At 34.6% G+C, this 14,911-nt stretch overlaps 2 protein-coding genes across 2 annotated transcripts in view; one reads left to right on the plus strand and one right to left on the minus strand.

The window, feature by feature from the left end:
- Positions 1-10,590, minus strand: part of LOC111516683 (catalase-like) — a 44,090-nt gene extending 33,500 nt beyond the window's left edge. Inside the window, exon 1 of the mRNA XM_074179485.1 lies at positions 10,485-10,590. Within this exon, the coding sequence (XP_074035586.1) occupies positions 10,485-10,547 (63 nt within the window). The 5' untranslated portion in view covers positions 10,548-10,590. The remainder of the gene's footprint in view (positions 1-10,484) is intronic.
- LOC111511853 (xaa-Pro aminopeptidase ApepP) overlaps positions 1-14,911 on the plus strand; it is a 296,974-nt gene that overhangs the window by 130,686 nt on the left and 151,377 nt on the right. The window lies entirely within an intron of this gene.

A 14,911-nucleotide genomic window follows, 5' to 3' on the forward strand; every position in this document is an offset into this window, starting at 1 on the left:
AAAGTTGCTACTGCTTTCTAATAGAAGCGGCAACACCGCATTGTCGAAAATATTTTAGCTGGCTAGAGAATGTCCGAATATGCCCTCCATTAAATTTTCAAAGTGATCCGTTGTCTGGTTCACTAGAAACGTCTAATGTGCCATCCACCGTGAATCAGCCTGTAGAATTGATTACACTCAATGGCTAAAATACAAAGGTTCCAGTTTTGAAATGTTTCCCAGCATTTCCTACATTTCATGAGTTTTTGTGGTTGCGTCAATGATAATCTTACTAATTGTTATTGTATGAAGTAGGTACCTAGGAAAATTGAAAGTATAGTCTTTCCATTCCCAATTGAAACGGCAATAAAAATAAGAGTACTGTCATAAACACGTCTTGCCTGTGGCCCCTAGTCGCCCAGATAGTTAGTAAACGTGCTATCAAATGTAGTTGAGGAATAAAGGCTTGGCTAGCTAGACAGGCTGAATACTAATTTTTTGTCCGTTTCACAATATTTCTTTATCAGTGCCATGTGTTCGTGGGGTTAGGTGAGGTAGTGAGTGGTTTTGCAAACCGATTTTTGAAAACTTTTTCTAGAGATCAATTACCTAGACACCAAAATGATATTTTTGCACTCTACGCGCGTTTCACTAACAAGGTCAGCATCTTCAGGAGAAGCAAATTGATACTGAATCTAAAGACTGTTTATATACCTAAAGATTTTTGATCCGATGTGGACTTTTCTTGTTAAATGATGATTATCCTAATTAATTTTTCGGTAATTAACTAGTGGAACCACTACCTGCAAATTGATTTGTCAATAATTGTTTGGGCCACAATGAAAGAAAGCTTGCGGAAATGTAATCAGTCACCGACTTTGAATGCTATCTGCTTGGCAATATAAGGCGAGTGGTGAAGGAAGTAGGTAATAGTGATGTGTGGAAGAACTGTGTGGCCCACGTCATAAAAAAGAGAACAAAAATTATGTGCAAAGTTCCATAAATCCGATCGTTATTCAACCCGATGATGATTCCACCACATCCGAATATAGCGAAGAAGAAATTTTATTTTTCTAGCAATTTTTTTGGCCTCTTTTATTTTGTAAATAAATGTTTGACGAGAATTCGGTGTGATTATTTGTGTTTTCATTGTATATTAGAGTTTTCGACTCGGAAATCAACTGCCCTAAATTTCGAAGTTTTTCATAATTACCCATGGTGGAAAAAATCAGTTGAGATAACTTTTTCATGGGGTGATCAATTACTATGATTGTGTGAATAAGTAACTGAAAAACTACCACTGAAAAATAATATGCCGACGCCTATGTCGAGGCGGGAATTCCTTCTCTGTGCTGTTCCAATTGGTATTGGAAATACTATATCACTGAGAGATGTATTAGTTTTTGTCGGTAAAACATACTTTTTCAATTTCACGACTCAAAATAGCAATTTTACTTGAATGTTTGGTTAAAATATCAATGTAATAGAAAAGTCCAGTTCATTGAAACAGTTTAAGACCGTCATACACAGGGTGGGCCATCGAAAACTTGACGTGAAGATTTTGGACAGTCATCTTGCAAATCCTAAAAAACGCTCAGACAGATCGATTTTTATTGGGGGGGACAGTTTTTTTCCCCATTTACAGTGTCGTCACTTCAACCCCGGAGCAGAGGGGTGAACAATCCTTGGAATTTTAATAGGGAACTGAGAGTGAGTTGCACATTTTTTTCAGTTTGAACGAACCATGCAATAAAAGAGATCCCTCTGGAAACGTTCTCGAACATTGTGGAACATTTCTGGAGTGATTTGGCGCTATTCATTTGTGATTCGTTGCCGTAAATCTTCAAGTGATGCAGGAGGAGTACAGTCTTTCCAAATGACCCCACAGAAATAAATCTAACGGCGAAAGGTCTGGTGATCGTGGTGGCCATTCGATAATGCCCCGCCTCCCAATCCAGTGATCCGGAAAAGTCTGATCTAAATACTGCCTAACAGGCAGAGCATAGTGCGGAAGAGCCCCATCTTGTTGAAATATTAAAGGATCCCCCGATAATTGTGGTCGTTTTCAATAATATCAGTGAGAAGGGGATTAATAGTATCTTTTAGAAGCTTCAGATACATCTGCCCGTTTAGATTGCCTTTTAAAAGCAATGACCAACAATACGGTCACCAAAAATTCCAGCCTATACATTTAATTTTTGTGGACGTTGAGTATGCACTTCATGAAAAATGTGAGGATTTGAATCAGCCCAATAACGGCAATCAACTGTGCCATTTAGAAAAAAAGAGCATTCATCACTGAAGCAAATGTTGAAAAGAAAATGTGGATTTTCCACTGCTCGTTCACTAACCAACTCGCAAAATTGTAAGCGTCAATCGAAATCATCTTCATTCAGTTCTTGCGTTAATTTAATCTTATGAGGATGCATTTTGTGGTTTTTAAAATACGAATACTAATGCTAGTTCGTGACACCCCGGAAACAAATGTATGAAAACAATGTATGTCAAAAGTATGGTCAAGCTCAACATGGCCCAGAATTGCTATTTGCGTCGCCTCATTTGTTACTGGTGGTTCGGTTTGCCGTTTTTTATTTGCTACAGATCCAGTTGCGCGAAATTTTGCAATTAATTCGAAAACATTCTTCCCATTTTTGGGAAAGAAAGTTTTTGGCTTTCTACTACTCCATCTCGATACAAAAAAGATGAGGGAATCTTCCAAAGAAAGGAAGGAAGTAATCAATTTGAAAATAAGTAACTCATCGTTTATTGTATCAAGATGGAGTAGTAGAAAGCCAAAAACTTTCTTTCCCAAAAATTAATCACTCTTCAAACATAACCCCTTCAATTCTTCCCATGTTGTTGATTTAACAGTTCAGCGGCTCTCGCAGCACAACGACTATTTCCATAGTATAGTTCAATCAACTCAACCCTCTCTGCAGTTGTGTAAACCATTGTTTCTTTAGCAACACTTTACGGCACTCACTACCAGTAATAATGTATATATCACTTTTAACATTAAAATGAGAAATAGAAACATCATTTTTAACCATTTCTCAATTGTAATAGTCCTCTTATCAGAGAAGAACTAAAAAATTAACAAAAAGTTACCGTGAATAACAAATAAAAGAGTTTCAAATACATTCCAACTGAGCACTGGCGTACAACAATTTGTTGCTTTTAACAATATTGAAAAAGTTAATTATCGGAAAGAACTCTTTCAGATAAGCCCAAATTTAACAAAATGTACACAATTCTCAAGAGAATTCCAAGATCTTCCAAACGATGTGCGACTCGCCCCCTACTCCCTATTCAAATTCCAAGGGTTGTTCACCCCTCCGCTCCGGGGTTGAAGTGACGACGCTGTAAATCGACCTGTCTGAGCGCTTTTTTGGATTTGCAAGATTAGTACCCAAAACCTCCATGTCAAGTTTTCGATAGTCCACCCTATATGATTAAGCAGAGTGAAATGAAAAACTAAATTGATTAATTAATTCATCAACATAACAACCCGCATGTCGAAAGTTGCAGATGGAAATAAAAGTAGAATCTTTCATTTATGTTATGTATCCAACCCTGTAACATGTTTGACACCAAAACTATATGAAATACAGAGCCAAAACACAGCAGATCCAACACCCGATAGCACTGTTTCGACCCGCCATAGGTCTCATCAGTGGTGCTAGGCTGAAATGCATTACTGGACTTAACTGTCCCTGGAGAACAAGCCTGGGTGTGCTTAATGCGCCTCATGGTAAGCAAAAACCATTAACATGCCTTGAACAGACAACATGTTACCTCAGGGCTAGTACTAGAGTGCTATCAAGATTTAGCCAAAGCCTCGGTAGATAATAACATTATCCTGAGCTGGGTTGAGGGGCACGACTGGAGTAAAGTTAATCGCATTGCCGACTCTTTAGCCAAGGAAGCGGCTGGACTAAAAATTTCAGGACCCAATTGCGGAACTAGCCAAATGTTACACCCATGCCCAATTCCTAAAGAGGTGGGATGGAATCAAAGGATGCAATCTTGCCAGGATCACCCTGGGCGACCCTGGGAAGCTGGCGCCGAAGAAATATCTGGCGATGACCAGAAAAAATCTACGCCTAACAGTAGGATTTCTGACTGGCCACTGTCAAATAAGGAAACACTTCCATAATATGGGGCTGGTGGAAACACCTCTATGCAGGATGTGTGAACAGGAAGATGAGACTGTTAGGCATGTCCTATGCGAGTGCCTGGAGTTATCGTCAATAAGAGAGTCTGTGTTCTGTGAATCTTGGCCTACACCTGCCAATATAAAGGAGATGTCTCCTAGTGACCTGTCCACCTTCCTGGAAAGGACAGGATGGACAATGACCTAGGAGGACAACTCCTCGGGAGGATGTACAATGGGTCACATGTGGCCTAAATGCTGTGGGCTCACACTCACCCTCCCTACTCTACAGATACAGAGAAGCCATTAACATAGAGGAAGAGAGAAAGAGAGAGAGAACAAGCCTGGGAAAACGAGGACGACGACGTCTCCCCTTACAAAGACGCCACCTAGGGGATCCACACAGAACTCAATCGTTGAATATTAGAGGTACCTGAGGCTTTAAAGCGGACAGTTGCAAAGTCAAGCTTTGCCATCGACCGTCTATGAGACTCGTCATCTGTCTTTCACTGCAGCTTTCATTGCAAAACAACTGGTCACACCACTGATGAGATCTCCCAACTAGCAATTTCGTATTTTATAATAGTTGCGGAAACGTTTCGAAGAAACAAATTATAAAACTGCATTACTCCCAGAAATGTTTTCAATGTGTTTATAAAACTGCTATAAATAGGAAATTGGCACCGTTTTATAAAACATTATAGTTATTATTAATATTTTGTAAGGCCTTTTACAAACACTACAAAACAGTTTTATAAACATTTTGGCAATAACTATAAAATTTGTCTAACACTCTTAAAAAGTAGTTCTGCAAAGACTTTCCTTACTGCACTTTTGCAACATACTTAAGCGATACTTATAAAATAATCAGAAGACGGTTTTATAAGAGTTTTTTAGTAGTTCCAAGTAGGCGTTATAAAATATAATACAGCCAAAAACGGTAACAATAAAATAAAAAAGTGTTGGAAATGTTTTCTTGAAGACGCAAGAAGTAATTTTGTATTGGACACTAGGAAAATATAATAGATATGTCACCAACTGAAAAGTAACAAATAGAAAGGTTGCAGCCATTTTAAAATTTCACTTTTGCCCTCATGAAACTGTTAAAGACATTGTTTGTGTTTTGAAGATTGATATTTTTACTGCAAATGAAATTTTATTGACAAATATACCGGGTGTCCCACATTTTATGTGACAGGCAATATCTGGTTTGTTGAAGGAGATACACAAAAATGTTTCATACAGAAGTTTTAGGAGTTCATGAGAGCTATATTTTGATATAATTTTTAAATATACAGGGTGTTTGGTGTAGGTGCTACAGACCAAAATTCCATTTTTTAAAATAGAACGCCCTGTATATCATTACATATTCAGATGCTACGTTAAATTCTGATATAATTTCATGTTTGGTTTTTGAAATTCGGTTACGGCGTTGTTGAGTTATTGCTTAAAATGTAAAGTCTTGAGAACGACTATTATTTTTAAAAATATCTCATACGATTATTCTCTCTGCATCAGATCATATGAAAATTAGTCAAAATTTTGGGTGTTCGAAGTAATCGTTTCAATTTTGAGTTGTGGAATTCAGTCAGTAATCATTTTGCATATGAAACAATTGCGAAATTGAAAGAGGTGTATTCGAAAACAAATCTTTAATTAATAACAATGTAAGTAATATAACTTGATAAATCATTTCATAAGAATGGTAGGTACCTAGAAATAAGTCATGAAAATTGTTCAAAGTGATGCCCATTAGATATTATACAGGCTTCGAAACGTCGAATCACTTCTCTCGTACAAATCGCTCTTATAATATCAGGCGTAATATCACTGCACGCTAGTCGAATTTTCATTTTCAGATCATCCACATTCAAAGGGGGAGTAGTGAAAACAATATCTTTTAAATAACCACATAGGAAAAAATCAAGCGGTGATGAATCTGGGGAACGAGCCGGCCACCGAATTGGACCCTTATTACCAATCCATCTATTTGGGTACGTTCTATCCAGATATTCAGTAACAACCTGTGAATTGTGAGGAGGAGCACCATCTGTTGCCACCAAATTCCTTGTCGTTCTGCTATGGGAATATCTTCCATCAACTGGATCAAATAATTTTCTAGAAAATGTAAATATCGCAATCCATTGAGATTTTCATTGGAAAAGTAAGGTCCTATGATGCGGCCATTGAACAATCCACACCATACATTAATACCCCAAGTAGTTTGAACATTACTTTCGCGGACCCAGTGGGGATTTTCTTGAGACCAATAGTGACTGTTATGTCGATTCACAACTCCATTATTGTGGAATCGCGATTCATCGCTCCACAAAATTTGACTGAATATGTTAGGACTTTCATGTAATATTACCTGAATACAAGCAATGAATTCAAGTCGTCGTTCAAAGTCCGTGGGTTTCAAACCTTGTACCAACTGAATTTTGAATGGGTGGTATTTATTTTCTTTCAGAATTCTCTGTACATTAGATTTACTCACACCGACTTCTTCTGCAAGAGTACTGATAGAAACATGTGGATGAATAATAATATAAGCCAACACATTGATCTCTAAATCTTCAGTTCTAACAGATCTCGTATGATGACGATGCTTTATAGTAGAAGGAAATGACCCAGTTCGCAATTTTTCTACAACTCTCGAAAAAGTCATTCGAGACGGAATGGGTCTGTCTGGAAAACGTTCTTGGTATAGACGTTGTGCTTGACGGCAGTTTTTCTGACATTCCCCAAAAATTAATAACATATCAATGCAATCACTTGGACTAAACGCAAAAGGCATACTGGAGTTTTCACACAAAGAACACAGTTACTGTTTTGCAAAGAATCACTGAATCGAACTGACAAGTAGATACAATTCAACAACATTTGTTACTATGGCATCAACAAGCATAAGCTACTTGATGAAATTGTGCAATATAAAGCAATTCACCCTCAAGTTAGTCACATTCTCAAGAATTTCGATATTATATTCAACTGATATCGATATCGTATCGTAGAGGTGAGAATAATGGTTTGTATTCAGTAGTAGTCTAGTTCAATTTAATAAAAAATATAGACTGGATTCGTGTACGAGTAAATAAGTTTTTTTGAAACTTTATTGTATTTGAGGAAAAGTGCAATAACTCAACAACGCTGTAACCGAATTTCAAAAACCGAACATGAAATGATATCAGAATTCAACGTAGCATCTGAATATGTAATGATATACAGGACGTTCTATTTAAAAAAATGGAATTTTGGTCCTGTATATTCAAAAATTATATCAAAATATAGCTCTCATGAACTCCTAAAACTTTTGTATGAAATATTTTTGTGTATCTCCTTCAACAAACCAGATATTGCCTGTCACATAAAATGTGGGACACCCGGTATAGCCCATCATCAGCAAAATTTAAGCGCGCCGCTCATTTATAAATGTTTTCGGTGAAATTATTAATTACATAAAAATTCACTCTGTCGACGTATTAATTTTCTAGTCGCAAATTCAACTCACTTTATTCTAAATAATATGTTATGATATTTATGTACTTTTCAGCTGTAAATATCACTATATATGCGGTATTTCATATTTTCAACTCATCTAATTTCAGTATCCCGGATCTCTATCATTTAAAATGGCGTCGTTCTATAAAATAAATTGGTATCAGTAGCAAGCATTTCAACGTATTTTAGCTACCATGTTACCTCTATAAAACTGTTAAGAAACACTTAGTTCTGGGTTGTAACACAACTATAAGTTATAAGTTAGTTGGCAATATTTTTGCTAATAAACTCTTATATGACTCTTATAATATAAATCAGTTATATTCATCACATATTACCTTTTTTATGAAAAATATACGTTGTCTAATGCAAAATACATGGTGAATATTAAACATAACCTATATGAACGCCGATGAAATATTGTTGATATTAAATTTATCGTGCGTTTAGAGGAAATGACGGGTGAGTTTTTTGATGTCAAAATATATCTTTCAATTAGCTTCAATAATTGACCAGATATTTGATAATTCAGGGCTATATTTTCAGTTGATAGTTTTGTCTGTTTGAAGCTGGATTTGACTCATTTTATCTACGTTTTAGGTATATATATATATATATATATATATATATATTCACCATAGTTCCGTTGTCATGGGTAAATAATAACCAACTCTCATGGCCAAAAATTGATGCTGATGAGCTTATACGAATGCATAAACTAAAACGAAGTCATTTGATGACCTACCAAATTGCTGAAGAACTATCAGAGTGAATGCTAAAGAATGACAATACAGAACAAGAAGAAATTATCAATTCTATGCAACCCAAAAAGCAGGCAGGGTTATTTTCATTCAAACAAGTTGTCACAGAAAGTATGGAAAAGCCAGAATTATGTATCTTTTATGGGACACCTTGGTTTATGGTATCTTGCTGTACCTGAATTTGTCATCATTTGAAGGGTTGTAATACGAAACTGCTTCACTCAGAGAACAAAATATTCAGGTTTTCTAAATATATAACTAAAAACTGAACCTTGAAAGTGCCAACTCTTTGTTTTTTACAGTCTTCCAAATTGTGAATGATAAGGTTGAGTTACTGAACCCAATGCCTTAAAAATATTGAATTTACTTATTGGGTACCTATATTCAATAAAAATCAAATATTTAAAAGTTGCTGAAGAACTAATTTGCAAAACGAGATCGATGGTGTCCCACTTGATTAACTAAACAAAAATATTCTTACTAAACATAACTAACATTTTGAAGAATTTTTCAAAGCTGTAATTAGGAATCGATGTCAGCTGGTTGTTCTAAAATGCTGCATTTTATTCTTGGTGGCAGCAAATATATATTAGCAAAATCAGTTTGATTTTATAACAGTTATATTAGTGTTTTTAAATTGTAGTGAATATACCATACTATAAAATAGTTGCGAAATTATCATTCAAGTGACAATATGGTAATGAAAATAAAATAGTATCTAAAAGCATTGTAATAAAATAATTTCATTAAAGCTACAGGAAACAGTTATAAAATAAGCTTGAAATAGTTTTATAACCATCATGAAAATCTCGCAGAAAAGTGTTATAAAACTGCTACATAACAATTTACTTTTATAGGAGAATAAGTCTTATAAGTTAGTTGTAAAAACGTTTCTGTGATAAGTTCCTGACTATTTTATAATGGTTTTTTAATTTTAATTCATAAACGTTTCTATGACAAATTTATAAAACACTTTTATTGCCTACAACTGTATTGTGTTCACCGATCATGTGATATAATCAATTAGCATTTCGGAAGTGATTATAAAATACTAATAAAATAAAACTGTTGCAACACCATGGAATTATAAAACAACTTTGCTGGTTGGGCTATGTCGAATCAAAACAGCAATGTCTGGTGTCGGATCACGAAATCATTGTATTTCTACCAGTTGCTTCGCAGTGATAGCTACAGTGAAAGACAGAGGGCGAATCACGTCAGCAATCAGCAACTGATCTCCCTTGGGAGCCTCGTTCATCTTTTATATTCGAGAATTGAGTTTCCTATCAATCCTATAGATGGCATTTTATCACAACTATAAGAAATTTCAGAAAAAAATCAAATGCTTTTTCAAGTTCTTATTCAATGCCAAACTGAAAGGTCGGCTTGAACACACCATTACTATTTGAATTAGTAATGGTGAAATATTTGAAATAATCAAAGTGAGCAACTATTGAATGATGATAATGGTAAAATAAATCATTCATTGAAAGATTATTTCGGTAGAAGAGATGAATTTGATGAAATTCCCTTGGAACCCGTCTTAACTATTATCCAGTTTTGTTCTATGCTATGTTTTCCGGATGAATGCGACTTTTACCTAAATGAGCAAGTAAATCGTCAAGATTTTCGATAGTGGAGTTGTATTTCCAATCGCTTAATCCAAAGAAATAATAAAAATTGTACAAAATTCAGTGGCGTACATTTTTAAGTCAAAAATATTCGTTCAAATCCAGCTCGAGACGCCATTGGACTTAATAAATTGAATCACGTTCGGGCTAAATTAGCTCATCAATGTTATAAATACCATTGCCAAATTACAATCAAATTAGGTAAAGGATATTTAAGATATTTATGAATATTTTTTTTTATTTTAACACTTGAACATTTGAACATTTTGAACATTTCGTCTTAAAAATTACCTGAAAACTCGTCTGTTGAATTTATGATACATACTTAATTAACACCCTGCAACTATCACTTTTCTATCTTATTATACTCAATGTTAAAAAAAAGCAAACAGAAAGATAATTATCAAAAAATATAGATTCACAAATCGTGAAAAATTTCACCAAGAGATGTAGCGTTACCTCATGATTCTTAGCAAACTCTGAGAGTTGCTCAGCAGCAGTATCTCTTTTAGGAGTACTCATTTTATTTCTTTGAGCACCACACACCACTACAACTGAATATTATTTTTTGTTTATTTCTGGGTTTTATAGTTGCCGAATTTTATCAGCGTTTATGATTTTGGTGGGAATATTATTCTAGTGAAGTTACGATAGTGAGAACTATTCGATAAATAGAAGATAATACCACACGTTCGATATTGTTCGACGTTCTACGCATTTCTACTGTGGGTTCAAAAACTCTAGAGAACAAGTTGACTGATTCAGTTTCATTGTCCACATATAGTTATTGACCGAAATTCTTCTTGGACGAGACTTTCTGAAAATTGATCAACTTTCATATGTTTCTTCAGCTTTATAAAATTATGAATGCCAATTCATATTCATTTGTAAATAAAGAAGGGACCCGCATGTTAAGTAAAAACGTTTTCAGTAAATTTCAATTGTATGTAAATAATTTAGAAACAGATCATGCCGAGTATTTTCGAAAAGAATTTTCATCCGTCCTAAATTCAGGTTGTTTCAATAAGGGTTGTATTAGCTTAACTTCGAAAAGGGGAGCCCAGCCGAGTTTTTTAAAGCTCCCATTCGCACTAAAAAAAGTATTTGTTAATCTCCTCAACAGAGCTTTGTTGTACACCCGTATAAATAGAAATTTATTGTGTGGATCTTCTAGGGTTTTCAATAACTCCCTGAAGTACTTCCAATTGATTTTCCTCAGTACACACAGTACGTTGAGTAGATTCATTTTTACACGCAGCATTTTCTGCTGCAAAATTGTCCATATCCAATCCTTCTAGAGGAAATTCGATGACATCATTCAATTTGCCTCTACTTTCCGTTGGAGAGAATATTTTTAAATGTATTACTAAAATATAGGGAAACTTGTGGACTGATAAGGATTTTGTGCATTTCCTCCTTTCGTTGCATTTCGAACACGTCAGTTTTTCATTTCCATCCAAAGTTTCTTATCTTGTAAAAGAATCCAAGCATTGCCACAAACTCAATTGGTCGGTTCTTTGTGGTATGGAGAGAGACAAATCCCAGAAAGGATCAGATGTTACTGAAGAGTATCCACAGTGTGTGCATTTCATCGTGGATTTCAATTGGCCAACGAAATTATCTACAATCTTAGAGTTATGCATCCTCAAATATGTGAGCCATGACTCTTGTGCATTTCCGCTGTCGTCAATCTCCGTTAAGATTGGTTTAGGTTTCTCATTAATTATATTAACCTCTTCATGTAATCCTTCTAAAAGATAACGGAGAAACTCCTGGGCGTCTTGATGGGAATTACCCATGAATCGAGGAGCAAAACTTTGAATCTGATTTTTTAAGGAGGCTGTATTTACTACTTTATCAAATGAATCCTCTGACCACAACTCCTTGATGACTTCTGCAAACGATTTGATTGAAGCACCCTTCATACTAGAAATACTAGTATTGATATCTTTCATGAATTCATCCTTTTTCAAATATTCGAATAACCATCCCGTATTTTTTGAACCAATATTTTTTAAACCATTTAACCCAAAGGTTTTGACTGAAGAATTTATCACTGAATAATCCGAAATATCTTTGAAACCCATTTGAGAATTTTGCTGGGAGAAAATATTTTTTCCATTTGCTTTTATTTTAATTTCATAAAGTGGTTTTTCATTACTTCTCTTTTCTTTATAAAATTGGTTTTTATGGAAACAAGTAAATTTTATCATTTTTTTTGAAATCAGGGAGAGTACCGCAAAACGAAGCTGCATTTCTTCTTTGGGTGGCTATACTATACTATACTAATCCATTGACGTTATATCTCCTTCTAATCAATGGTAATTAACTATGAAAAATTTACTATTCATTTCATGTTTAGAGCATACATATGAATATATATTTATTTTTTGCACTGTTTAATTCATTCTCCTCGAAACATGTATCTATTTCTTAACCTCATTGATATGAGGTTGTATAATTGGTATAAAAACGCGTTTTGTTCCGGATATCGATTATCCGACGTATAATTCGCAAAACAGCAATGCTTTGTTGGCATTATACTAGCACAAAATAGTTGTTTATATCCGATTTATATTTTTAAATGATAAATTAATATTACGAAAACAATACTGTTTAACATGTGAATATAGTTAAACCAATAATGATTGAGAGTAAAGCGCGTTGTCATATCTAATTTTTACGTTACCAGTTTATAGCAGAATCAAAATATAGTAAGCAGTAGAGTTGTAGGTTGTGGCAAATTATAGATAATACACAATACTAGTACGATTAAAAGGTATTATTCATGACAAAAATCAGTAATGAGCTTGTAATGAATAATACTTATACATTTCCTGATTACCGATCAGTTAAAATTCATTATTTTCTGTATAGTGTTAGATATTTATTACAACTAGTGGCAACGCTGTACGCAACGATATTTCTGTCTTTGTCACTTTACCGTAACTTCCATCTCATCGTTGCAGTCCTCACTAATGTACTTGCAGCCATGAGCGTATCATTGGTTTGTGAATTATACAGCGGGAATTGGACGTTTTACAGTTAAGTTAGTCAGCAATCGACGTGTTGTGATAACAATTGGTGAAAATAATAGTGCTAATAAGTGTTTAAGAGTTACATAATTATATTTCTACACCGTCCTCAAACTACTCAAAAAATGGCAGACATAGTCGGGCCTTCCACGTCGAAAAAGGTAAAACGGTCGGAGTCTCGGCCAGTAAGAGAAAAACAAATTGTACTGCGAGTATTTTACTGTCTTGGAAGAGATCATCAGCCACCAAAAGATGACTTTGTGCATATGTGCTGTAATTCTACGTGTGTACCTCCGAATAACCAACCGGGCATTTCTACATCATTAAGTTCCACAATTACAAAAGATAAATTAGTTGATATGTGCTCTGATTATACCGGTGTACCAAAATCATCGATTTACAAAATAATAAGAGAAGCAGAAATTCATGGGGACGTACAAACGCCAAAAACTAATAGCGGACGAAAAAAATCACAGTTGATGAAGAAGCCAAAACCAGTATACGCAGAACTATTCACAGTTTCTTTTTCAGAAATGAGCTGCCCACACTACAAACAGTTCTGGAGGCACTTAGCGATCATGAATTGGTCCCAAAAATGGGTAAAGAAACTTTTAGGAAACTTGTACACGAAATGAAATTTACGTACGGAAAAGTTGACAGGAAAAGCATTCTCATTGAACGTCAAGAAATAATAGCATGGAGAAGAAACTATCTAAGAAAAATTGACGAATTTCGGAAGCTCAAAAAAAATTGTACTTTATGGACGAGACATGGGTTAACCAAGGACATACGGTCAAAGAAGTATGGCAGGATGGTAATATAACAAGTGCACGACAAGCCTTCATTGAAGGTTTGTCAGTTGGGTTAACACAGCCATCTGGAAAAGGTAGTCGTTTGATAGTTACGCATATAGGAAGCGACAGTATATTTTTACCAAATGGTGAATTAATATTTAAATCTAAGAAAACAGGCGACTATCATGAAGAGATGAATACGGAGGTGTTTGAGAAATGGTTTGAAGGCATCATTCAACTTGTGGAACCTGGGTCTGTCATCGTCATGGACAATGCCCCATACCATAGTCGACATTTAGAACCATTACCGAAACAATCATGGAAAAAAGCAGCAATTCAAGAATGGTTAATTAATAAGAACATCCAATATAACAAAGATAGTTTAAAGGCAGAACTACTTCAGCTAACAAAATTACACACAGACAAATATAAAAAATTCGCAGTGGATGAAATGGCGTTAAGTCGTGGAATTACAGTTTTAAGGTTACCACCATACCACTGCGAATTAAACCCAATAGAATTAATCTGGGCGCAAGTAAAAGGATATGTGGCACTAGAAAACAGAACATTTAAATTAGTGAACGTGCAACATCACCTACAAGAAGCTATTCGAACTGTTTCTGCAGAAGACTGGAAGAAATGCATGCAGCATGTTTTAAAAGAGGAGCAAAAAATGTGGGACATAGACAACCGTATTGAACACAATATTAAACCAATCCTAATTCACTTTTATGATAGCGGTAGCAACAGTGACGAATCTGAGGTTGAAGATTAGACGAAAATTTGTACAGTTACATTTATATTATATTCTATTATCACAAATTTGTAATTTGTATTTTCTAGTACCCCTGACGATGAGTTTAAGTTACTCGATAGCTTGAGAATAGTTATAAAGAGTTCACTTATCAATTGCTGCAACCCAATAGTGAAAAAAAGTTATATATATATATATATATATATATATATATATATATATATATATATATATATATATATATATATATATATATATATATATATATATATATATATATTGTGTTTTTTATTAATATTGTTA

Source organism: Leptinotarsa decemlineata, unplaced genomic scaffold, assembly GCF_025532065.1.
Source record: "Leptinotarsa decemlineata unplaced genomic scaffold, Ldec_3_MD MMD2_P_RNA_scaffold_14, whole genome shotgun sequence".
Classification (NCBI taxonomy): Eukaryota; Metazoa; Arthropoda; class Insecta; order Coleoptera; family Chrysomelidae; genus Leptinotarsa; species Leptinotarsa decemlineata.